The sequence below is a fragment of the Ranitomeya imitator genome, chromosome 6 (genome assembly GCF_032444005.1).
Source record: "Ranitomeya imitator isolate aRanImi1 chromosome 6, aRanImi1.pri, whole genome shotgun sequence".
Taxonomy (NCBI): Eukaryota; Metazoa; Chordata; class Amphibia; order Anura; family Dendrobatidae; genus Ranitomeya; species Ranitomeya imitator.
The window spans coordinates 62,539,102-62,566,808 of NC_091287.1; the positions used below are offsets into that span (position 1 = coordinate 62,539,102).

The 27,707-nt window shown below is 42.9% G+C and overlaps 1 protein-coding gene across 2 annotated transcripts in view; it reads left to right on the forward strand.

Moving 5' to 3' along the window:
- Positions 1 to 14,536, forward strand: part of ESYT2 (extended synaptotagmin 2) — a 152,717-nt gene extending 138,181 nt beyond the window's left edge. For both annotated transcript variants that reach the window (XM_069729714.1, XM_069729713.1), the window contains 5 exons: positions 2,221 to 2,319; positions 2,849 to 2,980; positions 4,053 to 4,158; positions 5,457 to 5,506; positions 8,934 to 14,536. In XM_069729714.1, the coding sequence (XP_069585815.1) occupies positions 2,221 to 2,319; positions 2,849 to 2,980; positions 4,053 to 4,158; positions 5,457 to 5,506; positions 8,934 to 8,979 (433 nt within the window). In that variant the 3' untranslated portion in view covers positions 8,980 to 14,536. The remainder of the gene's footprint in view (positions 1 to 2,220; positions 2,320 to 2,848; positions 2,981 to 4,052; positions 4,159 to 5,456; positions 5,507 to 8,933) is intronic.
- Positions 14,537 to 27,707: the final 13,171 nt, after the last annotated feature.

The following is a 27,707-nucleotide window of genomic DNA, read 5'->3' on the forward strand; positions in this document are numbered from 1 at the left end:
ACCCTGTGCCCCCTGGCACCCACCACAAACTCACTGACAGCCACCCTGTGCCCTCTGACACCCACCCCAAGCTCACTGACAGTCACCCCAAGACTGGTGTCAGGACAGGCTGTGAGGATCGTCACCAGGGGCATATATACAAATCACAGGGCGACATAGCAGAAGGTCTAATTGGCTGCACCGAACAGGGGGCCCCCCATACACCAGCACTCCGCCCATATTTACTGCAGTGCAGTAATGTGAGCTAGTTGTACACTAGGTTTTTGTTCAATTTCAGTAGCTGTTCTCCCTAGTGTTTAGAAGTGGAAATACCAAACCTTTTAAAATTATTTTTCATATTTTACTAAATTATAAACAAACTAGATTGTGGCCTGATTCTAACACATCGGGTATTCTAGAATGCACAGCCACGTAGTATATAACACAGCCCACATAGTATATAGCACAGCCACGTAGTATATAGCACAGCCCACATAGTATATAGCACAGCCACGTAGTATATAGCATAGCCACATAGTAAATTGCCCAGCCATGTAGTATATTTCTATATTGCACAGCCACGTAGTATATAACACAGCCCACGCAGTATATAACACGGCCCACGCAGTATATAGCACGGCCCACGCAGTATATAGCACGGCCCACGCAGTATATAGCACGGCCAACGCAGTATATAGCACGGCCCACGCAGTATATAGCACGGCCCACGCAGTATATAGCACGGCCCACGCAGTATATAGCACGGCCCACGCAGTATATAGCACGGCCCACGCAGTATATAGCACGGCATACGCAGTATATAGTACGGCCCACACAGTATATAGCACGGCCCACGCAGTATATAGCACGGCCCACGCAGTATATAGCACGGCCCACGCAGTATATAGCACGGCCCACGCAGTATATAGCACAGGCCACGTAGTCTCTAACACAGGCCACGCAGTATATAACACAGCCCACGTAGTATATAGCAATGTGGGCACCATATCCTTGTTAAAAAAAACAATTAAATTAAAAAATAGTTATAAACTCCGGATCCAGCGGAGGCCTTTACCGATGCTCCTTGCGACGCTCCGTTCCCAGTAATGCTTTGCGGCAATAACCCGTGATCATGTAGCGGTCTCACGAGACAGCAACATCATCATCTCGCGAGACTGCTAGGTGATCTCGAGTTATTGCCGCAATGAATTCTTGGCATCGGAGCGTGAGGAGCCAGAAAGGCTGGTGCGGACGGCGGCAGACTTCGGAAGGTGAGAATGTAATGTTTTGGGGTTTTTTAAATTATTTTTAACATTCTATGTTTTAACTAGTGAATGTTTTAAAAAGTGAAGTGGTGTTTAAATCCCGCCACAATCTCGCTGATTGGTCGTAGCCGGTCGGCCACTACCAATCTGCCACCTAGGATTTTTGTTACAGACAAACAGATGGAAATACCCCTTAGGCAATTATCTATATACAGTAGATGATGATAATATTTTTTAAGAAACAATAATTCTTTACATTTTTTCAATTGCTGGAATTTTTTTTTTTATGGCACCTTCCCTTTAAATGAATTAACTTTTAGCTAAACATAATTTTTGTATTTGGGTTTCATGAATAATTTTGCACAGTTTGCCCTCTGTAGCCTGTGTGTTTCACAGCACATGGGCGGCTGCAGAATCTGGTAACTGAGGATCCATCAGTGAGCTCATTGTGATGGCCCAATGGGAAAGCTTCCATCTATTTTATCTGACGTTTTTTTAGTTCATCTCAGCTGATTGATGACCACAGAAAGGTTTAATGTGCGAGAAAGCAAGGATTGTATAAAAGCAAAACGATGCAACCTTTTTAATGAAACCAAAAGGCAAAAATTATTTCCACTCAAAATACATGCATTTAAGTAAAAAAAAAAAAAAAAAATGTTGACCACCCCAGGGATACTGATGACATTTTATGCAGCTCCCTTGATAATGTATGTGCATTTGGCACAGATAGATCGCTGTGATAGGAGAGTTACTTATGTTTTCTCTCGGCCACACAGAATCTTTGTCCTGTACTTCCACCCGGAGTGAGACTCCCTTACTCTACAGCGTTATTACATCGCCCTAATAAAACCAGTAATTGCCATAATTACATCCATTTAATAGCTCTTTAAGTGCCAATTAGGGAACCTGAAGCCTCGGACCCTACTGTGAACACATTTAATAATGACTCGATTTATAATGCAATTTCTCTTCCTAGTGGGACATCGTTGGGACAGTCTCCTCTAGGACAGATCCAGTTAACTATTCGGTACAGCGCTCAGAGACATAAGCTGATGGTCGTGGTACATTCCTGCAGGTAAGAGCCGCAAGGCACAATGGATTCCCAGCAAAATGTCTTTATATTAATGGTTTGGAATATATGACATGAAATCTTAAGTACTCTATTATTGGCGACTTCGGCCGAACTGTCAGATAATTTATCAACATCCAATTAGTGAGTGTCTGATTCCTGGCAGCTAGTGATGCCGTGCGTGGATAAGGTGTTATCTGAGCATGCTCGGGTGCTAACAGAGTGACATCGGCGTGATCAAATAATATGTTCAAGTCCCCGCGGACGTTCGACAGCCACAACCCATGCAGGGATAGCCTAACACACAGGCAATACCTAGGTATCGAGCAGCCGTGCCATCCCATGCAGCCGCGGGGACTCGACCATAGTATTAGAGCATGCCGATATTGCTTTATTAGCGCCTATTAATACCATATATCCTAGCACGCTCGCTCATCACTAATCAGGACCTTATATTTTGTAGCAGTGACTGTCACCCCCCCAACAAAACTTCTAATGTAGGTCTGGTATGAAAATTTTGTTTTTTTTCTTCTAGAAACCTTATCGCGTTCTCTGTCGAAGGGTCGGATCCGTACGTGAGGATGTATTTATTACCAGACAAACGCAGATCGGGAAGAAGAAAAACCCACGTTCACAAGAAGACACTAAATCCCGTGTTTGATCAAACGTAGGACCTTTTCTTTCATTCTCTTCCTCTCATTCTTAAGGTACCTTCACACATAACGATTTATTTAACGATATCGTTGCTTTTTGTGATGTAGCAATGATATCGTTAACTAAATCATTGTGTGTGACATCGACCAACGATCAGGCCCCTGCTGGGAGATCGTTGGTCGCTGGGAATGATCAGGACCTTTTTTTGGTTGCTGATCACCCGCTGTCATCGCTGGATCGGCGTGTGTGGCGCCGATCCAGCGATGTGTTCACTGGTAACCAGGGTAAATATCGGGTTACTAAGCGCAGGGCCGCGCTTAGTAACCCGATGTTTACCCTGGTTACCATTGTAAATATAAAAAATAAAAAAAACACTACATACTCACATTCCGGTGTCTGTCACGTCCCTTGCCATCAGCTTCCCGCACTGACTGTGAGCGCCGGCCGTAAAGCACAGTGGTGATGTCACCGCTGTGCTCTGCTTTACGGCCGGCCGGCGCTCAGTCAGTTCGGGAAGCTGACGCCGGGGGACGTGACAGACACCGGAATGTAAGTATGTAGTGTTATTTGTTTTTTTTACATTTACAATGGTAACCAGGGTAAACATCGGGTTACTAAGCGCGGCCCTGCGCTTAGTAACCCGATGTTTACCCTGGTTACCCGGGGACTTCGGCATCGTTGGTCACTGGAGAGAGCTGTCTGTGTGACAGCTCCCCAGCGACCACACAACGACTTACCTACGATCACGGCCAGGTCGTATCGCTGATCGTGATCGTTGGTAAATTGTTTAGTGTAACGGTACCTTTAGTTCCACTTTCCCCCGATACTCTAGGGCATGTTTCATCGAGCCTGCCGGCGTATAGGTGTAATCCGCTTCACATCAGTATCGGCCCTGTATACATTGTATCCTAACACTTTTAGGGTGCGTTCACATGTAGGATTTATAGCTCAGGTTTATATTTAATGTTAGAAATCCGAGGCTGACCCTTACATTTTCCGTCTCGGGATCTGCCCTTTGCTTAGCGCCTCATTCAGGATCGTCTCCCATCAATGTCCATAACCAAAGTGTCTTGTTTTGTTTGCAGATTTGAGTTTAATGTGTCGCAGCCCGATCTCCCCAGGAGGACACTGGATGTTGCTGTAAAGAATAGCGGAGGATTCTTATCTAAAGACAAAGGTTTACTCGGAAAGGTGAGTTCTCATGTATTCTATATGCGCAGTATTAGGCCGCGTTCACACGCTGCTGAAGGTTTACGTTCCGGATTTGGTCTCAAATCTGCAGTGAATCCACAGACTGAATTTACATGTGTTACTTGTAATGCGGATTTCACCCTCCTCCATTACTAAGCATTGAACAGGGTGAAATCCACAATGAAAATCCGCACAAGAATGAGCATGCTGCAAACTGTAAATTCGTGACATGCTTTCATTCTTGTGCAGATGTTTTTTGGGGCGACCTGTGGATGGGATGTTACAATAAAAACCATTCACTTATAGTGTAAATTGCTGCAGCTTTGCGGGAGAGAAACCGCACTGCAAATCCACAAAATGTGACCTTTGCCTTAATGTGTCTAAGGCCGGGGTCACACGAGCGTTCGTTCTCTCATGCGATTATGTAAATGACACTCGGCTCAAACTCTGACCAGCGTTGGAATCGAATGTCGGCTTAGTGTGAGCTGGTTCTTTCACATAATTGTATCACAGGTATGGAAAAGACTGAGAACCTAATATCTCCGTCTTCTTCATTGTCTGCGGGAATCGGACTGCACTTGGATGACATCCGAGTGCAGTCTGATGTTTTACACGCATCCATAGACTTGAATAAGTGCGCGATTTGCGGAGCTACTCAGTCTGTAGAATATAATCGCTGATCTGCAGCACTGCCCCATAGTATAGCATTGGGCCGATAAAATATTGGATAGCATTCGCTCATGTGAGTGTATTGTAAAAGATACAGTTAGCTTGGAAATTACTCTGATTAGACTGCATCATAATTGTGATAGTGAATGGATATCTAAAGTCGCAGAAAATCGGGAGAGGCTCAGGTTGCTGGTCTTTTCCCTCTCCCATGCTTTACACTTCAGCTCTGCTTGTTTAGAACAACTACAGAATAGAAGCACAAGCCAAGCCCATCAGCCTGCCATGCACGATATTCACAAGGGTATTGACTGATGCAGCGAAGTTTACCCCATCTTTTAATTGGATGACTTTGTACCAAAAATGAGCTCCCAAATATTAGCGCAGTGATGCATATTAGGCCACACGCCCCTTATCCCCCCCCTAGATTATGCCCCTTTGGCTCTTGTGTAAGGTAATTGTCTAGAACACATGGTAAGTACAGTTCAGGCCACGAAAGACATTTTTTGGCTCCGATTGCCCCAGAATTCTGGCCCTTTTAGTTTAGTTTCTCCTCTCGTGTCTTATTAAATATGTTTAAAACAATGATCTGTAGAAAGTTTTTCATTGTTCTTTTTTTTTTAATTTTTCAGTTATTACTCGAATTAAATTCAGAAGAAATTACCAAAGGATGGACGCAGTGGTAAGAGGGAGCGCACATCATTAACCTCTGTCGTACTGATTGTTCACACACAGAGGGTCTCTTTATGAAAGGGGGGACTCCCCCAGATATGTTTTGCAGCAACTTCTCTGTGCAACCACATGACGTGCTCCTTGTCCAGTTAAAAAGATGTTCTGCAGCTGTAACAATGTGTATTGTTGGAAATAACGTGCTTGCTACAATACTGTTGGACTATAAGACGTTCCTGGCAATGTGGCGGCTTTCACGCTGCATTTAGTATACGCTCGGTGACGCTGTTGGGACAGATGTCCGACACCCCCCCCCCCCCCACCCTATGCACCGACGGGGCCATAGGCTGTAATGGTGCCGGCAGAGCGATCGTGCGCTCTGCCATGTATTGTTTTTGAGCGGGTACACCTACTGGAGGCAGACACCAGTCGCAGTTTACTTTGCCTCGACATCAATGGTTTACTCTTAAACTGGAAAAAAAGGAGTCTTAACTTTTCAGTGTAAAACCTGGACTTGCTCCTTGCACAAGGCCTGAGCCTGCAGTCATTTTTTTTTTTTTTTTTTTAAAAGACATTCTCAATTCTTCAGAAGAAGAAAGCAGATTTTTTTTTTTTTTTTGCTTGTAGAGAAGAAAATTCTGTGTGAATTGAAAGACAGAAATTAATATACTGCGGCTCGTGAATATACAATGAAAAATCTGTGTTCCCAGAATGTATACGACCCAACACATATATTCTGTTACCCCAACTATATTCATCCAAAGCTTTTAATACTCCCCTGATGAGGCCACAGAAATAGGGCCGAAACGCGTTGGAGAGAGTTGTGGGGTCTGACATGAACAAGGTGTCACTTGGCTGCTGCCCTTGTTAGAGCAGGAGTCTTTGCATGGGGCATGACAGGGGATTATAGGGTACATACATTTATCCTTCCAATGTTATATTTGCTCTGTTTTCGCCACGGGCACTTTATGCAATATCGTTCTTCCTACTTGTGGCTCTGTATATAATATGTATGGTCTGTTGGGTTTTAATTTAATCTGTTACTCAATTGGTTTTTTTTTATATCCAGTTCAATTAAAAGTTGTTTTAGGTTACTCTTTGCTTTATACACTGCAGCACCATTGCCTATGAACTTTAAAGAGAACCTGACGCCTGACAGCTGACGCCTGACAGCTGACGCCTGACAGCTGACGCCTGACAGCTGACGCCTGACAGCTGACGCCTGACAGCTGACGCCTGACAGCTGACGCCTGACAGCTGACGCCTGACAGCTGACGCCTGACAGCTGACGCCTGACAGCTGACGCCTGACATCTGACCTAGGGGCAGCATGTGTCAGGCACTCCTGTGTGATCTCAGCCAGGTGTATTGGACTCTGATACGTTGCAGGATTTCTCAGAAGAACATACATTAAAAGCCGCCGGGGACAGAGCTGCACAAGAGACTAGTCGGACCGGCGGGTCCTCAGCGATTTCTCCCCGCCTGCTGCCCTGGAGTGACAGGTCTCTCCCTGCAAGCATGTTTACCGAGTGACTTGTCAGTATCCGGGTGTGAGCTTGGAGAAGCCACCGTGTACTTGCCTTAGGTCGGGTAGCATATATCAGCTCTCAGGTTCCCTTTAAAGACATAGAGGTAATTGACTGTATGACCGGTGCTGCAGGAAACCATGAGAAGCTTCCTACCCACTGCCTTGTGCTCATCAAGTTGATTTTTGTTTTTTGTTCTTTTAGACGCCTTTGTATACCCGGATGCTGCATCTTTGATTTGATTTATATATTATTCTATATATAAAGTTTAGAATATTAATATTTAATTCAGTTACATTTATTCTTAAATCACATATTCACTTTTTATATATATATATATATACATATATATACATATATATATTGATATGTATACACACACTACTCTTCCAAAGTTTAGGGTCACCCAGACAATTTTGTGTTTTCCATGAAAACTCATACTTTTATTAATCCAATGAGTTGCCAAATGAATTGAAGATCTAGTTCAAACATTGACAAGGTTCAAAAAAAAGATTTTTATTTGGAATAATGATTTTTCTCCTTGGAACTTTGCTTTCGTCAGAGAATGCTCCCGTTGCAGCAATTCCAGCATTGCAGACCTTTGGCATTCTAGCAGTTAATTTGCTGTGTTAATCTGGAGAAATATCCCCCCATGCTTCCAGAAGTCCCTCCACAAGTTGGTTTGGCTTGATGGACACATTTTTGCACCATACGGTCAGGCTGCTCCCACAACAGCTCAATGGGGCTGAGATCTGGTGGCTGCGCTGGCCACGCCATTACAGATAGAACACAAGCTGCCGGCTTCTTCCCTACATAGTTCTTGCATAATTTGGAGGTGTGCTTTGGGTCATTGTCCTGTTGTAGGATGAAATTGGCTCCAAACAAGCGCTGTCCACAGGGTATGGCATGGCGTTGCAAAATGGAGTGATAGCCTTCCTTATTCAATATCCCTTTTACCTTGTACAAATCTCCCACTTTACCAGCACCAAAGCAACCCCAGACCATCACATTACCCCCACCATGCTTGAAAGATGGCGTGAGGCACTCATCCAGCATCTTTTCAGTTGTTCTGCGTCTCACAAATGTTCTTCTGTGTAATCCAAACACCTCAAACATGGATTTGACTGTCCATAACACTTTTTTCCAATCTTCCTCTGTCCAATGTCTGTGTTCTTTTGCCCATATTAATCTTTTCCTTTTATTAGCCAGTCTCAGATATGGCTTTTTCTTTGCCACTCTGCCCTGAAAGCCAGCATCCCGGAGTCGCCTCTTCCACTTCTCTTTCTACTCTGGTTAGAGCCTGTTTGTGCTCTCCTCTAAAGGGAGTAGTACACACCGTTGTAGGAAATCTTCAGTTTCTTGGCAATTTCTCGCATGGAATAACCTTAATTTAGACTGCCAAGTTTCACATGAAAGTTCTTTTTTTCTGGCCATTTTGAGAGTTTAATGGAACCAACAAATGTAATGCTCCAGATTCTCAACTAGTTGAAAGGAAGGTCAGGTTTATAGGTTGTCTAATCAGCCAAACTGTTTTTAACTGTGCTAACATACTTGCACAAGGGTTTTCAAGGGTATTCTAACCATCCATTAGCCTTCTTACTCAGTTAGCAAACACAAAGTACCATAAGAACACTGGAGTGATGGTTGTTGGAAATGGGTCTCTATACACCTATGAAGGTATTGCATTACAAACCAGACGTCTGCAGCTAGAATAGTCATTTACCACATTAACAATGTATAGAGTGTATTTCTGAATCATTTAATGTTAGCTTCATTGGAAAAGACTGCTTTTCTTTCAAAAATGAGGAAATTTCTAAGTGACCCTAAACTTTGGAAAAAAAGTGAAAATGTGATTTAAGAATAAATGTAACGGACTTCCTGAGTGTTTAACCAGCAGATATTCTTCTTCTTCCAGGTATGATTTAACAGAAGATGGATCAAGGACGTCTGTCTCAAACTAACCCGTCGGACGCGTCCCAAAGCCCTTCTCATCTGCGGCTACATATGACGAATGCATTGTGCTCACGGGATTTATCAGTATATTTTTTTATAGAATCGTGTATTTCATTATCCAACTTTACACTCATTTTAACTCCTTTTTACCTTGTTTTGCAGACTTTGGTAAATCCTGTCATTAAGCTTCTTTAGCTTTTCAGCTTTACCTTTTGTCTAATAATGTGCAATAGGGCGTTTTAACTGCATTATACTATAATTATGTGTATCCTTTTATAAACCCGGGAAATACGTTTTTTTTTGTTGTTGTTTACCACGGGTGGAGTTTTGTACTTTGCCTCCGTGCCCCATGTAAATATGTACTATTACTATATTTTATATTATTTTTCTTTGTTGGTTCAGTATTGGTTTGCAATTTTTTTTGGTTATACTGACATTGTTTCATATGGCCTAGCGATGGCAACTTCTCAAGCCTTCGGATTAGTGTGAACTCTTCATTGCTCTGAATCGCTGATCCATTTAGCTGTAGGGATTACACCGGGGGTACGCTATGTGTCCTGCTGTTTCCATGTTATAATAATTGATCCTTTCCTTTTAGCGGGCTCTTCCTTTAATCAGATGTCCATACAGCGGCCCTAAGCAGCCGAAATGATAAATGTCTCAAACATTAAATTGGCATCGAGGAGGCGATCGCCCCGGATGGTGTAATGCCAAGATCAGATTTAAAGATTCCACTACAACTGAATGATTTAAAGGGCAGTACTCAACGTAAAGGAATTGTATTATTTTTTGCTTATTTTACATTTCTAATAATATGTAATAACCGAATATTAACAATTTCCCATTCATCTGCCATGCTGCATAAGAATACCCTCTAAGTATTGTACATCAGAGTATATTATGTAATGTGTGTTTCTAGGATCCAGCCATATACAAAATTCTAAAGTAAATCTATATGTGCATTTATTGTATTTTTATAATCCCCCTTTGTATCTAGGAAACATAGGCTTCCAGTGAGGGGGTAATGGTTTATGGTAGAGAACGCTGAAAGTGCAGGAGCTGTCAGATACCAGTCTGTTATGACATCTAACTATTGTACATTTTCTGCTACATGGGGATTTATAGGAAACCGCTGAGATATTATTGACACGACAATCTGGCCAGCAGTGGGATCCCATGTGGACTCATTTTGAGCCTTTTCGATAATCAGATTTTTCAAAAGCTTTTTAAGATGATATCTGAGCCTTCCCTAAAGTTAGAAAATCAAAGCCCCAAGAACCTTGAGGTCCATCATATCTAACCATAAGTATCACCAGAGACATCTTATATATAGGTTATATAAAACAAATAAAAGGGAACCTTTCGGGAGGTATTTTTTACCCCCCAGCTGCCACGACTGCCATCCATTGTTCCTCCGGCACTCTTCGGACAATGTTCCTTAGATATAGCCCTAATTTGTTCTTAAAAAGAGAAAAAAATTACTGTAAATCCACTGGTTTAAATTCAAGTGGCTGTCCAATTAAAATAAGTTATGGCCTATCCATGGGATGGGGGATAATTTGGCGATTGGTGAGTGTTCTACCACTGGATCCTGTACTGATCAGCAGGGAACTTTAACCCCTGTTACGAAATTTCACTACAGGTCATCTGTCTGCCCGCCGCTTCATTCATTCTCTATAGGGCTGTGGGAAAAAGCCAAGTGCAGCGCTCGGGAGCCTCATATGGGATGAATGGTGCACAGGTCTCGCAATCTGACCATTAGTGCAAGTACGAGCAGTCGGATGACCTTCCATTAAAAATCAATCCTATGGATAGGTGGTAACGAGTGATGAGCAAACGTGCTTGGATAAGGCGTTATCTGAGCATGCTTGTGTGTTCACTGAGTGTCTTCGGCGTTCTCGAATATATTTGAGCCCCTGCGGCTGCATGTCTCATCGCTGATTGACACCCGCAACACATTCAGGGATTGCAATAGAAGAATAAGAGTAGTGGGCACCACCAAAAATGTTTAATGGATCTACCTAAAGCAAACCGGGAAAACCCTGCATGTGTTGCTGCTGTCGAACAGTCGCAAGACATGCAGCTGCGGGGTACTCGAATATATTTTTCGACGACGCCGAAGACACTCCGCACATGAGCATGCTCAGATCACACCTTATCCCTACACGTTCGCTCATCACTAGTGAGAACTTGTTTTCACTGGAGAGCCCTTTTCCAGACATAGGGGACCTTGTCCCAGAAGCCAATCGTGTTCCACTGGCTCCTGGCCATTCAAACCCTGCGTCACTGCGCACCCCTAGAAGTGGACCCCTAAGGCATATGGGCAGGATTTCAGCAGGCCCATGGATGGGGCATTCTGCATCTATTGAAGTTGTCATAGTCATAAAAACGGCAAATTAGTAGAAACAAAATCTGAGTAGGGGTCAGATTTGACTCCAATTTTGGCTTGTGGCAAGGAGAGTCCGGTAGTTTTGGGTCCAGTACAAAATGCTCTTTTACTCACTCATATACACTTTGCTTTTTCTTGCATAATGTAAATTCTTCAACAAGTCTCGGTCAATAATCTCCAAGAAGAATGTGCTATAACTTACAGAAACCATTCTAACAGCATCCACATCATCTTCCATAACCCTGTAGTTCAGGCAAAATGGAGGACAATTCGTTCTCCTCCACAGATGGTCCTTGATTCTCCGCTCCTCCTTTGCGCTCTTTGTTAGACTTTTGGCTGTAGAATTCAGCGCACCATTTTTTTGTGGTGGCTGAAGGTTCGGACACTTGGAAGCTGCTGAAAATGAATGTATGTTGTAGTCAGGTAAAGCAAGATGATTCAGGTAGTGATGAAGAAGGTGAACGTGGTGAGGAAGAACTATGCAATGTAATGGGTAAAGAATATATTGGGATCGGTGAGGGGAACTTTCCTGTACCCACATCTTTCCTTTCTGGAGTACTAGGCCCTTTCTGAGCTGTTTACCGGCATTGAACTGATAAGAAAAAGCCATTGACTTCAGTAGATCCGTGCCATATGGTTGACACTATAGTTCTATTTTTACCTTTTACAGTTCAGGATATTTATACCAAATCTTTAGAAATCCATGAACGGACCCTCCAACATCTGCAAATCGCACATCTGTCGTTTGTCCTGTAATGTCTTTGCATAGTGATTCTAGCACAGGGCAATATTCTAGTATCAATTACTCTATAAAAACAATGTGTGATCTTATTAAGGAGACTCCTGAATTTGACAGACGCTCAGATGCAATGACCTAGTTCGCAATATGCTACCAAGCTGTCTGGGGGATGGGAAGGATTGCTGGGAAGCCATGAATTCTCTACTCCGACACACAAGAATACTGATCATTGCAGGGATTTACAGATTTAAAAAATACGGATCTAATACAGTGAAAATGGTTTCCCATATGTAACATGTATCGGGGGAAGCTGCTACAGAGAATGTGTATTTAAGTGCCTCAAGCCTCCGTCACGGCAGCAGAATGGACGGAGAGATACGTTATCTACCTATATATTAACCAAAGTGAATAGGACAAGGCAATGGTCGCCGGTGGCAGCAGCCAGAGTCCCGGTTTTATGTTATGGCTGCTACGCTTTCTGATTGTTAGCTATGTAGTCTTACACTATTCATTATGTGAAGATTTAGGAAGATCAGTCGAAGGATTGACTTCCTGCTCACAAATAACCCAGAAAACATTCATTTTAGGCTACAAAAAGTTACCATTTCTATAGACATACAGATAAACATCTGCCCGGTATCGGCCATAACTGTCATTGCCGCTGGATTGACCGGGAACAAATGTCCTATTTCAGGTCAAAGTATCTTCAAGAGTTGAGCAAAAAGATTTGCGTGGTCCTTGGCTGGCATCCAGTCCTCTGTGGTAGTAGGACCACGGCAGTCTGGTGTCTGTCCCCAGCCTCCTCGGCATCCTCGTCAGCTGCCTTACTAGACCCCATCATGGCATGATGGTGCAGATCCTGGTAAGTGGAGAAGTGAAGACTGCCCTGCTCCGGCTGCCATGGATGACCAGATTGGATGTTAGGGGTGGTGCAAATCTTTTTGCTCCATTGTAGTATCTACTAAAGCATCTATTACTGTATTAAAGGGTATATTAAATATGCCTTATCCACAAGCTTGAATATAAATGTATGATCAGTGGGGGTTGTATTGCTGGGATCCCAAATGATTCTGATAATGGTGGTCCGGCGACCTCGGTGTGAATGGGAGATGTCATTCCCAGGTAGGAGAACTACTCCCATAGACAGCGACAGAGCGGAGTCACATAATCACACAATTTCATTCAGGAGACCCTAGCCCTCCGTCAGACTCCCAGCAATCATACTGTAATAGGTCGTATAACGGCAGCACCAACGTGGCAGCATGTTCGATCTCAAGCAGAAAAGCGCTTGCCTGCCCAGTAGAGCACTTAACACATACTACTCTTCCAGGAAAATTATGTTGTATAAAGTCTTTAAAAGATTATCCCCCTTATTGTATCCTTATAAATGCCTGACGGGTCCCATTTTTTTTCTAGAATCACCCTTTGAAAGGGAACTGGTCAATACATTCATGCTGACCCAAGCGGTTTTCTGCTCCAGTTGATTGACAGGTCTCTATCATGTATGCACCTGGGGAGAGATCTGTTAGTCATGGAGACGCTGGGGTCCACATCAGACAAACCAAGTCTTCCCTATAGTCTCGGCCGACTCTTCAAACCATGTTTTCTCAGAGACACGGCAGCATTTCAGAGTAAAGTATACCAGGTTGCAATTGTGCAGCCAGGCTCTGATTCATGGTGGCCGTAGCTCAGGCAGCATGAATCTAATGACCGGTTTAAGATTCACAACGAATCACTAATTCATGTTTTGGAGAATATTTACACATGTACCGTAATTCCAAAATTCCCTGTACTTGATTTTCATTTAAGTGCAATAACATTGCATTTAAAAAAAAATATATATACAAATTATTCAGATTTTAACAATTTCCGATTTTCTTTTTTTTCTATTTTGTGATATGTTTTTGATACTTGCTGTAAAGATATTTTGGAGATTGTATAAGTAGCTAATGTGGACTATTATCACCTTCTGTTAGCCTAATGTTATAATATGTAGCGCCACCCGCTGGGCCTTTCCATCACTGCACTCGAATGCTGATCCTAAGAGTTGGAGGAACCGATTGCTACCACCGAAGATCTATCTTCAAGCTCTTTGCTATCCCAAAAAGTCGGTCACCCAATAAGACTCTGCTGCTGCTTTTCTGTCCATCTGTCATACACGCTTGGTGCATACTGCCCCCGTGGCCACTGAGATGAGCCCTCCGACTACACGAGCCGCGGATATGTCATCATATATATTTTTATCTTGTGCCTTAAATTACTAAATGTAACTGTATCCTCCTAAAAAAAAAAAGTTTACTGTATTGAAACAGCATTGATATTTTTGTGTATATAAGTGACGCCTGGAGACGATGAGCGGATTAGCCATATCAAGAGCATGAAATCCAGATATGAATCAGTTTATCACTTGGATTTGGATTAAAGAATTATAAATTTGTATTTGTTTGATTATTTCTTCATAATAATACAATAATTATGCTGTGCCTCTGTGATATCTAATCTTCTAATGCAGTCCCTAAACATGACCATTAAAGGGTGTATTTGAAAGGTATCTGCCAAAAAATGACACCTGCCATAGGAAATGTGCTCCTTCGGTCAGAATAGTTACTATTCTTTAGAAATCGTTCTCAATGGTTATTAATAAATGAGTCTTCAGCAGGGATGAGGGGAATAAAGGGATGTTTGGGCTAATAGGCCTAATGCCCAACAGCAAGATTATCAAAGAAAGCTGCAAGAATAACGTAACAGCTGTAGACCCTTCATTCAAGAAATTGGTGGGATCTCTGAGCTCTGGCCAGCTTTCATACTTTGCTTATCACTTATTTGATAAAGTACTACAGTGGGGGAAATAAATATTTTATCCCTTGCGGATTTTGTACGTTTGCTGACTGACAAAGACATGAAGTGTCTATAATTTTAAGGTCTAAACAGTCTATAAAATTAAGGTAATTTTAACACAGAGAGAGAATATCAAAAATAAGATACAGAAAATCACATTGTGTAAATTCTATAAATGTATTTGCATTTTGCAATGAGAAATATGTATTTGATCCCCTACCCACCATTAAGAGTTCTGGCTCCTACAGACCAGTTAGACGCTCCTAAACAACTCTTAATCAGGATTAAAGTCAGCTGTCATACATAGTCGCATAACAGATGATGAATGTAGAACATCTAATCATCCTGGTGTATGAACTGGCATGTTATCTATTGGTCTGTCCAGGAATTTGTGTCAGTGTTACCGGGTTTTCTCCTTGACCAGGTGGCTAGATGAAAGCGAACTTTAACTCATTTTTCTTAGACATAGCAGTAGGAGTAGCCTCTTATCTCAGCAGTCTCCAGGATTAGTTCAGAAAGACAAGGTGGAAAATAGTGTGACAAGCCTCCTCTTACCTTAGCATGATGGTATCTGGAGTATTAGATCAGATAGGGTGGACAGCAGTGTGAGCAGCTTATTCATCTTATCTCAGCAGCCGTGGTATCTACAGTATTGGATCATAAATACAAAGTGGACAGCAGGGTGAGCAGCCGCCTCTTACCTCAGCATCCTGCTATCTCCATTATTAGGTCAGATAGACAGGGAGGACAGCAGTGTGAGCAGCCTCTTCTTACCTCAGTAGCCCTGGTATCTCCAGTATTAGATCAGATAAACAGGGAGGACAGCAGGGTGAGCAGCCTCCTCTTACCTCAGCACCCTGGTATCTCCAGTATTAGATCAGGTAGGATGGACAGCAGTGTGAGCAGCCTCTTCTTACCTCAGTAGCCCTGATATCTCCAGTATTAGATCAGGTAGGATGGACAGCAGTGAGCAGCCTTTTACCTCAGCAGCCCTGGTATCTCCAGTATTAGACCAGGTAGGATGGACAGCAGTGAGAGCAGCCTCTTCTTACCTCAGTAGCCCTGATATCTCCAGTATTAGATCAGGTAGGATGGACAGCAGTGTGAGCAGCCTCTTCTTACCTCAGTAGCCCTGGTATCTCCAGTATTAGATCAGATAAACAGGGAAGACAGCAGGGTGAGCAGCCTCTTCTTACCTCAGCACCCTGGTATCTCCAGTATTAGATCAGGTAGGATGGACAGCAGTGTGAGCAGCCTCTTCTTACCTCAGCACCTCTGGTATATCCAGTATTAGATCAGATAGACAGGATGGACAGCAGTGTGAGCAGTTTCTTCTTACCTCAGCACTCTGGTATCTCCAGTATTAGATCATATTGACAGGGTGGACAACTGTGTGAGCACCAATTTTTTTAAAAAAGCCACTTAATTTAACAAAAGAATGCAAGTTTAGTATCGGTGTAAAATCACATTAACGAATCATTTTTACCTCATAATAAAGTCCGTAATAACACCCACCCAAAGAAAAAAAAAGTGGTCATGGAATTATTACTACTATTTTTTATTATAGCGCCACGTATGGCATGGCACTTCACATGTGAATTGCATTTTTTGTCTACATTTCACCGCATTTGTCTTAACATTTTTTTCCTATTTTCTGGTATGTTATATGATAAAATGGTGTTATTCAAAAGTACAACTCATTATACTAGAAACGAACCCTCATACAGCTATGTCACTGAAAAAATAAAACGTTCTAGCTGTTGGAAGAAGGGGGAGAACAAAAGCACAAAATTAAACATTGAGCAGGCCTTAAATGGTTTGGTGATTACTTTCACCACACAGCTGTCGGGTGACCCGAGACCACGGGCTTCTTCCCTATCCCTAACACTAGGGGGCACCCTAGCTCGCCCTGTTCCCCAGGATATTTCAGATGGCGAAGATGCCAGGGCCTCCACCCTTGCCTTGTTTCCTCAGTCTGTTCTCCCCCACAAAGGGAAGAGGGTAGTACTGTGCACCATAGTACACCAACCTGACAAACAAGGCAACACAGACAAGGGTTAACAGAAAACTCCAGGCATACAAAATATTCACTCACATGTAACAGAGGAATGCATCGGGGTGTGTAGGTAGGGGAATAAACAAAAACAGGATAGGGAATTACCACACATACAAACCAAACAGTCACAGATAACGCCTTCAACTCTCCTCATATGTGCTCGTCTCCCACCATTAGCCATGCAGCAAATGCTAGCTCTGACAAGGATAAGAGCCCAGATTATAAAGGGAAAAGGAGTGGCTAACCGAGCACAGGGATTTCCAACATGGCCAATGAACTCCTGTTCTGCCACAAGAAATAAACCCATTTAAAATGGAGAAGTGCTTCTTCTTAGTGCCGGAGTAGGAGCAATCAAACGCTGCGGTCTTCTGGCTCCGCACTGTCGCGGTAACCCCTTTTTTTTTTTGTTATTGGGTTTGCATTCTGTCTAACATGCCAATTTAAAACTTGGACGGTCAGAGAGAACCTGTCAAGATTTTATACCTCAAACGTGGCATGTACGCAAAGGTGCCTAAATGCTGAGCAAATCCTTACCTGTCTTGTATAAATCTGTTTTGCTGTTATAGAAAAATCCATAGTTGAAATTGTATGCAAATGAGTTACAGGTGCAGTGGGCGAGCGCTGCACTTACCGCTCTGCTGCTTCTCTCTGTATTCCCTGCTTGCCTCCTGCCTCTGACTGACAGGACACCCCCTTAAAAAGAAACATCACACAAAAGTGTTTATACCAGAAATATAAATAATGTTCATTAATCCAGCCAAATGTACGAGTTTACTTGGCAATGGGATTTCTTTATAGCAGTAATTCAAGCATTACCCACTAGATGGCACACATGTACTTTTTGCATGTAAACAAGTTACTAAAAATATGAAATAACTAAACCATGAATGGACAGAAAGCAACACAACAGTAGAAAAGAATAAGTAAAATGTGTATTTAGAAACATACTGCATGGAAACCCATGGGTATTTTTATTTGTTCTGGCAGAAATGCGTGCGAACTATATAGAAGGAACGCTGCAGCAAAAAGTTACAAATTACTCATATAAATAGACGCTGATTTTAATGAAAAAAAAAAGTGATTACATATAAAGAAGACCTGATACCATCACTGATACACCTGATTTAGTAAATACATATATTCCCTTCAAAACAATTCTGAAGCATCTTTTCTAACAATTCTGCATTGTCTTGTTACATAGAAATTGATGACTACAATTAGAAATGGATGATACCATTCTTGTCGACAGAGGTGTGACATTGATTGAACGGTGTCAAATTGTGAATGGACAAACCCCAACTGATAACCCCCAATTGTCATATTATTGGCAAATGTCAGAGTAAGGCTACGTTCACATTTGCGTTGTGCGGTGCTGCGTCGGCAACGCACAACACAAACCAAAACACATGCAAAACGCATTGTTTTGTGACTCATGCGTCCTTTTTTGGCATGATTTTGGACGCAAAAAAAATGCAACTTGCTGCGTCCTCTGCGCTCTGACACGTGCGCCAAAAAAGACGCATGCGTCACAAAACGCAATGCAACGCATGTTCATGCGACCCCATGTTAAATATAGGGGCGCATGACGCATGCGTCGCCGCGGCTGCGCCCGACGCAGCCCGGCAGAACGCAAATGTGAACGTAGCCTAATAAAACCAGAACGGCACAATGCAGAGATCTAAGAAAAGTCGCTCCAGGCGAGCTGACAGGTCAGGGAACGTCTTGTTAAATATCTTCAGTTATTGCATCAAGTAAGATGAGATAAAGTCGATATTTGCTGGTGACCTTTTCTTCCACTTGTTGTCACTGGGATTTTTGTCTATTTCTAATACAGTGGGGTCTGATGCCAATTATCTCTGCTCCATCTGTGCCATCATCTGTACTTGTTACAGTGATAAAAAAAAAAGTCTTTAAAGTCTAAACTGTTGTTAGTTACTCAGATTTACACTTCCCATAAAAATAAAGCACAACGCTACATTCTGTACACTTTATCCTTGTAATCCTAGGTTAGAAAATCAAGGACAAGAACAGTCTATGGAGAAAACTCAGGCAAGCCAGCGCTGTCAGTCATCAGTGAGGAGGGGGCCAAGCCATCAGAGATTACAGGGGTTGTGGGGGACAAATATACTGAGGGGTGACCTTTATGTAGAAGGTTGGTGAAGGTGCATTATATGTCAGATCAGCTGATCAGCAGCAGCAGCATTGTATGGGGTGAAACACTCCTGCTCTGTACAATGTTTAGTGGCCACCGCCAACTACTGCAGATCATCTCCCATTCACTTCATTAGCACTACTGTCCCAATGTAGGGCGAGTGGAATATATGGGAAGACAACAAATATTTCTTATTGTTAAAGAGTAAACAGTTTTTTGTTTTTTTTAAATAGGCACAAGTAGTGGGATCTGCATCTTTCATAAATGCTTACCAGGTCTTATGGAAATGCAATAAATGTACAAAGTAGAAATACCCCTTTTAAGATAAGGATGAATCAATTTGCAATCAATAAAAATAAAAGAAAACATTAGGGGTTTTGGAAATTGTTACTATATGTAAATGATAGTGTGGGCTTGATTTTCATCCATAGAGTGGGGGCTCAATCACAATATCCTAAGAACACTGCTAGGAATAAAGAATGAAATCTAAACATCCTCCAAGAGCAAGTTCTCCCAACGGTCCTGGAGCAATTTGGAGATGGACAGTGCTTTCTCCCAGCATGATGGAGACCATGTAACAAGGCGCATGTAATAACTTAAGTCGCTCTATGAACAGATCATTGAAATTCGGAGTCTCTGGCGACAAAACTCCCCAGATCGGAATCCCATTGACAACCTGTGGTCAATCCTTAAAAATCGGATGGACAAACAACGGCCCAGAAATTGTGGTAAACACCAAGCACTGGTTTGACATGAATAAGGTGGCCATTAGTCAGGATTTTGCCAGCTGGGAACAAATTTGCATCAATCTCAATACTTTTAGCCACAAGTGAACAGTTCCAGCTCCACTGCAGTTCCTCGATGTTGTACCGTTGCAGGTCTATGCCCCTAGTTTGACCAGAGCTCTCCGCAACTTTGTTCTCATTCCAGCTGTAGCAACTCCAGGTGGATATACCTCACCCACCTGCCATGCCTCTGCTCTACACCCATCAGACTTTACCCATGGCACAATGTTGGAAGCTTCGCTTTCCACCTGTTGGACCTCTGTGCTACCACAGAAAGTATTATAGCGCAGTTGGTATCTAGTGCCACACACTTCAACTTCATTCTCACCCCTCTTCTGTGGGTGAGAGCGCTACCCTGCCACTCTAGTCCTTTCAGAACTCTTCCATCACAAGCCCCTATTGCTACTTTGTTTTCTGCTGTACTGTAAAGGTCCTACTTGTTTTCCAACATGTCTCCTTCAAGTAAAATGGTGCCAATGGTTATATATTAACTGTACCTTCTTCTGAGCAAGTGATGTGTCACTACTCACATTAATTGGCTGGCAATAGCTCAACTCTGCCACTCCGAGGGGCTGTCCTCACTGCCCAGCATCTCTACTCTGCAAGCACTGCTTTCCTGGTCAGCCGATATTTGTTTCCACCATTATGATAGACTTTTAACCCCTTTACCCCCTAGGGTGGTTTGCACGTTATGGACCGGGCCAATTTTTACAATTCTGACCACTGTCCCTTTATGAGGTTATAACTCTAGAACGCTTCAACGGATCCCGGTGATTCTGACATTCTTTTCTCGAGACATATTGTACTTCATGATAGTGGTAAAATTTCTTTGATATTACCTGCGTTTATTTGTGAAAAAAACCGAAACTTGGCGAAAATTTTGAAAATTTCGCAATTTTCCAACTTTGAATTTTTATGCAATTAAATCACAGAGATATGTCACACAAAATACTTAATAAGTAACATTTCCCACATGTCTCCTTTACATCAGCACAATTTTGGAACCAAAAATTTTTTTTGTTAGGGAGTTGTAAGGGTTAAAAGTTGACCAGCAATTTCTCATTTTTACAACACAATTTTTTTTACGGACCACATCTCATTTGAAGTCATTTTTAGGGGTCTATATGATAGAAAATACCCAAGTGTGACACCATTCTAAAAACTGCACCCCTCAAGGTGCTCAAAACCATATTCAAGAAGTTTATTAACCCTTCAGGTGTTTCACAGGAATTTTTGGAATGTTTAAATAAAAATGAACATTTAACTTTTTTACACAGAAAATTTACTTCAGCTCCAATTTGTTTTATTTTACCAAGGGTAACAGGAGAAAATGGACCCCAAACATTGTTGTACAATTTGTCCTGAGTACGCTGATACCCGACATGTGGGGGTAAACCACTGTTTGGGCGCATGACAGAGCTCGGAAGCGAAGGAGCGCCATTTGACTTTTCAATGCAAAATTGACTGGAATTGAGATAGGACGCCATGTTGCGTTTGGAGAGCCACTGATGTGCCTAAACATTGAAACCCCCCACAAGTGACACCACTTTGGAAAGTAGACCCCCTAAGGAACTTATCTAGATGTGTGGTGAGCACTTTGACCCACCAAGGGCTTCACAGAAGTTTATAATGCAGAGCTGTAAAATAAAACAAAATTTTTTTTCCCGCAAAAATTATTTTTTAGCCCCCAGTTTTGTATTTTCCCGAGGGTAACAGGAGAAATTGGACCCCAAAAGTTGTTCAATTTGTCCTGAGTGCGCTGATACCCCATATGTGGGGGGGAACCACTGTTTGGGCACAGGGGAGGGCTCGGAAGGGAAGGAGCGCCATTTGGAATGCAGACTTAGATGGAATGGTCTGCAGGTGTCACATTGCGTTTGCAGAGCCCCTAATGTACCTAAACAGTAGAAACCCCCCACAAGTGACACTATTTTGGAAAGTAGACCCCCTAAGGAACTCATCTAGATATGATGTGAGAGCTTTGAACCCCCAAGTGTTTCACTACAGTTTATAATGCAGAGCTGCGCAAATAAAAAATATTTTTTTTTCCACAAAAATTATTTTTTAGCCCCCAGTTTTGTATTTTTCCAAGGGTAACAGGAGAAATTGGAAGCTAAATATTGTTGTCCAATTTGTCCTGAGTACGCTGATACCCGATATGTGGGGGGGAACCACCGTTTGAGCGCATGGCAGAGCTCGGAAGGGAAGGAATATCATTTGGAATGCAGACTTAGATGGATTGGTCTGCAGGCATCACGTTGCATTTGCAGAGCACCATATGTACCTAAACAGTAGAAACCCCCCACAAGTGACCCCATATTGGAAACTAGACCCCCCAAGGAACTTATCTAGATGTGTTGTGAGAACTTTGAACCCCCAAGTGTTTCACTACAGTTTATATCGCAGAGCCGTGAAAATAAAAAATCCTTTTTTTTTCCCACAAAAATTATTTTTTAGCCCCCAGTTTTGTATTTTCCCAAGGGTAACAGGAGAAATTGGACCCCAAAAGTTGTTGTCCAATTTGTCCTGAGTACGCTGATACCCCATATGTTGGGGTAAACCCCTGTTTGGGCACACAGGAGAGCTCGGAAGGGAAGAAGCACTGTTTTACTTTTTCAACGCAGAATTGGCTGGAATTGATATTGGACGCCATGTCGCGTTTGGAGAGCCCCTGATGTGCCTAAACAGTGGAAACCCCCCAATTATAACTGAAACCCTAATCCAAACACACCCCTACCCCTAATCCCAATGGTAACCCTAACCACACCTCTAACCCAGACACACCCCTAACCCTAATCCCAACCCTATTCCCAACTGTAAATGTAATCTAAACCCTAACCGTAAGTTTAGCCCCAACCCTAACCCTAACTTTAGCCCCAACCCTAACTGTAGCCTTAACCCTAGCCCCAACCCTAACCCTAGCCCCAATCCTAGCCCCAACCCTAGCCCTAACGCTAGCCCCAACCCTAGCCCTAACGCTAGCCCCAACCCTAGCCCTAACCCTAGCCCTAACCCTAATGGGAAAATGGAAATAAATACATTTTTTTAATTTTTCCCTAACTAAGGGGGTGATGAAGGGGGGTTTGATTTACTTTTATAGCGGGTTTTTTAGCGGATTTTTATGATTGGCAGCCGTCACACACTAAAAGACGCTTTTTATTGCAAAAAATATTTTTTGCGTTACCACATTTTGAGAGCTATAATTTTTCCATATTTTGGTCCACAGAGTCATGTAAGGTCTTGTTTTTTGCGGGACGAGTTGACGTTTTTATTGGTAACATTTTCGGGCACGTGTCATTTTTTGATCGCTTTTTATTCCGATTTTTGTGAGGCAGAATGACCGAAAACCAGCTATTCATGAATTTCTTTTGGGGGAGGCGTTTATACCGTTCCGCGTTTGGTAAAATTGAGAAAGCAGTTTTATTCTTCGGGTCAGTACGATTACAGCGACACCTCATTTATATCATTTTTTTATGTTTTGGCGCTTTTATACGATAAAAACTATTTTATAGAAAAAATAATTATTTTTGCATCGCTTTATTCTGAGGACTATAACTTTTTTATTTTTTTGCTGATGATGCTGTGTGGTGGCTCGTTTTTTGCGGGACAAGATGACGCTTTCAGCGGTACCGTGGTTATTTTTTTGATCGCGTGTTATTCCACTTTTTGTTCGGCGGTATGATAATAAAGCGTTTTTTGCCGCGTTTTTTTTTTTTCTTACGGTGTTTACTGAAGGGGTTAACTAGTGATATAGTTTTATAGGTGGGGTCGTTACGGACGCGGCGATACTAAATATATTTACTTTTATTGTTTGTTTTTTTTATTTAGATAAAGAAATGAATTTATGGGAATAATTTTTTTTTTTAATTATTTAGGAATTTTTTTTTTTTTTTTTTTACATGTGTGGAAATTTTTTTTTTTTATTTATTTTACCTGGTCCCAGGTGGGGACATCACAGATCGGTGATCTGACAGTTTGCACAGCACTCTGTCAGATCACCGATCTGACTTAGAGCAGTACAAGCTTCACAGTGCCTGCTCTGAGCAGGCACTTGGTAAGCCACCTCCCTCCCTGCAGTACCCGGATGCCGCGGCCATCTTGGATCCGGGCCTGGAGCAGGGAGGGAGGTGAGCAGACCCTCGCAGCAACGCGATCACATTGCGTTGCTGCGGGGGGCTCAGGGAAGCCCGCAGGGAGCCCCCTCCCTGCGCGATGCTTCCCTGTACCGCTGGCACATCGCGATCATGTTTGATCGCGGTGTGCCGGGGGTTAATGTGCCGGGGGCGGTCCGTGACCGCTCCTGACACATAGTGCCGGATGTCAGCTGCGATAGGCAGCTGACACCCGGCCGCGATCGGCCTCGCTCCCCCCGTGAGCGCGGCCGATCGCGCTGGACGTACTATTCCGTCCTTGGGAAGTAGGGCCCACCCCACATGGATGGAATAGTACGTCCATTGGCAGAAAGGGGTTAAAGAATCCTGTGTCCACTTGTCCGCCACATCCTACAAGAGATTATTGTAGAGAGCCTAGGACACAGGACAAGAAGAAACAGTCAATATGGCACTTGAAATTTCATCACCAGTAGAAGCCAAATAAAACAGCATAAGAAAGATACAAGGGCATAATAGATGCAAACAATATCTGTTTTAGGAACTATATAGAAACATTTCATTACAATAAGCTTATGCTGTAAAGAAAAATTGAGATGAGAGAATTACTGCCATTTTTGGGTCACCGCACCTCCCCAATAAGTGCAATAAAAAGTTGTGGAGACACAGCATTGTACCTTAATTAACCAGATATCTATTTTAGCAAGCCAGGAAGAATAGACTGTTATCTATATGCTGACTTTTGAATTTATGTGTTTCTTTCTGGTTAGTCAAGAAAACAGATTTCTGCTTGTGTACACCTACAATATTGACTTGTAAGTTGACAATTTGTTGCAACACATTGTGCTCTTATCTTGGATGACTAGTGATGTTTGCTGATATGTTGACTACAGATTGTACAAACCAGCTAGCTTGTTGACTTTTAAAATAGAGGAGAAAAATCTATGCAAATAGATTTAAAAAATCAAATAATGCAACATATTCTGTCACCATTTGTCCCATTATCTCTGAATGCTGCATTGAAGGACACTTGTTAACCATAAAAAGAGGTTATATGCCTCTGTAAGAGAGACAGAGAGAGTCAGAGATTCAGCCAAGACATCCAAATATTCAAAGGACCAGAGACAGGACAGCAGTCAAGACATCATGGCTCCATTACGAGGGACACAGATTTCATTTTACAGGATGCCAGCTTAGGGGACCACTGATAGAGAACCATGTGCACTACTAAGGAAGGTGCCATAGTAGGATCCCACACCATGAAGTAATAAGAATAAACTAGGCACTCAACTTGAAGATGATTTTTTTTTTTCATTTTAATTTAGTCAAGGCAAAACGTTTTGGCCTCATTTGGCCTTTATCAATTACAAACTATACAGGAGTGTCAGGGATTCGTGGGAATCCTGTGGATTTTTAGTGAGGCGCGTCTCAGTATGGCCACTTTCGTAAGAGTATGGGGCGATTAAAGAGGAAAAACCCCAGTGGCAAGCAGCGGACACTGCGTCTTTGTCCAGGCACGCGCACACATTCAGGTCCCCTGGCTTGTTTTCCATTGGGGTTTTTGCTCTTTAAACGCCCCATACTCTTATGAAAGTGACCATACCAAGACATGCCTCACTAAAAATCCACTATACTCCTGTTTAGTTTGTAATTGATAAAGGCCAAATGCGGCCGAAATGTTTTGCCTTGACTACATTAAAAGTAAAAAAAATTACTCTTCAAGTTGAGTGCCTAGTTTATTCTTATAGCTTAGGGGACCACGGCCCCAGCTGGAAGAATAGAGATCTGCTCAATTGACCATTGCTGAACCATGGATACGTTTGTGAAAGCCATGAATGGGACCTGCCAGTCTCCTGGTTCCATGGAGATGTGCAGAAAAGCCAGGATGTGACCCTCCAGTCAACTGGCCTTTCTACCTGAACGGACTGTCATCTTCCTAAGCTTGTTGTTACCTATTCTCTGTGCTTGCCACTGGTGAGTTAGTCAGCCCTGGAAGCTCTGAAGTCTGAAGTCACAGATGCTCTTATCCTGGCGAGTCACCGGAAGGGTGAGACTCTATAATATTCACATCTTGGGTATTGTGTTGGGACTGTTTATTTGCCTGGTTTGTGGTTCAATAAAGTATTGCCACACTGTTTTACCCTCACCGTGTGTTGTATGAGTAGCGTTATGCCCACGTTAAAAGAAGAGTGGGTGTGCGGTGGGACGACGCCTGGTCCATGCGGTTTCGGCTAGCGGAACGGGGTGCTGACCCCTCGTGCCTCCACAAAAGTATTCAAAACTTCTGAACATTTTTGTAACTAGTCAAATATATATATATTATATAAACTGTACAAGTTTGGTATTGCTGTGGCCATACTGACCTGAAGGATCATCTTTCAACTACTTGCAAAAAAAAACAAAAAACTATGATGACATTAGCAAAATTAGTTCTGGAATGGTGGCAGTGCTCCACTGTCTATGTAGCCATGGTCACACATGAAAACACCAACAATATGCAGTACAGTGTATGCCCACACTGATTTCTGGTGCATGTTACCGCCATCGCAGTTTTATAGTCACCACAGAGCCCATATCTGGCTGGAGCTACACAATGACAGGTCATGAGAGCAAAAACCCCTGTACAGCGTGCAGTCATGTGACTATACAGTGCTGCATTATGCTGGATGTAAAATCTCAGACAAGCTGCGATCAACATCCTTGGCGTGAAGTTTATGACAAGTGAGTCGTGTCAGACAACCCAACGCATTGGGCACAATGCAACCACATAGGAAATCATTAGGTGTAATGTCGCTCTGCAATAAATGTAGCCCCAGCCTTAAAGGGCTTGTCCACAAGTTGGAGTACCATCTTTTTAAAGGGAACCTATGACGTCAGCAAATGCTATTAACCAGCAGATATGGGGTTAATGTGCAGGTAGTAATAGCGTTCTACATCTGTGCGGCCGCCGCACCGAGAGCCCGGCTATTGGAGGAAGCAGACTCCTGGCTGCCTCCGGCTTTCAGTCATGGGGACACAGCTGTAACCGCTCCCCGGCACTGACTGACAGCCGCTTCTGTACTGATGCACTGCTGAGCTGTCAGTCAGTGGCAGGGAGTGGTATTGTGAAATAAAATAAGGGTAATCATCTTCCCCACCGGCGGGGGCCATTCCAGAGATGTCAACATCAGAAGAATCCAGCGCTCGTGTGCCATTATGTAATGTGACCGCTGCAGCTAATCAGCGACCTCTGATGGCCTGCAGCGCTCACAGGTCCGTTGAATGAAGCTCTTGTCTGACACCAGGCGCTGACATTGCTGCAGTAGCGCCAGTGGGAGATGATTATGCTTAATTTTTTATTATAAATTTAAACAGAGGAATAGAATATAAAAGGGAGTGGCCAACCCCAATACTACAGATATACACAAGTAACGATCATTATCCCGCTCCACAAATTGGGCTGAGTGCCTGATAGAAAGCGCTGACAGAGGGGCGCACAGAAGACACTGGCCTCTGTACACAGACCGCCCTCACGGCCTCGTCAATCACAATCACTCAGCTTTATTGACATTAGAGAAGCGCGCAGTGACAACACGGCGGTTACCATGGTGCCCAAATCAAAACAGGAAGTGTCCGGCGGCCGACGTGCTTTCTGGCGTGATGACGCACTTCCGGCAAACTAGAGGGCG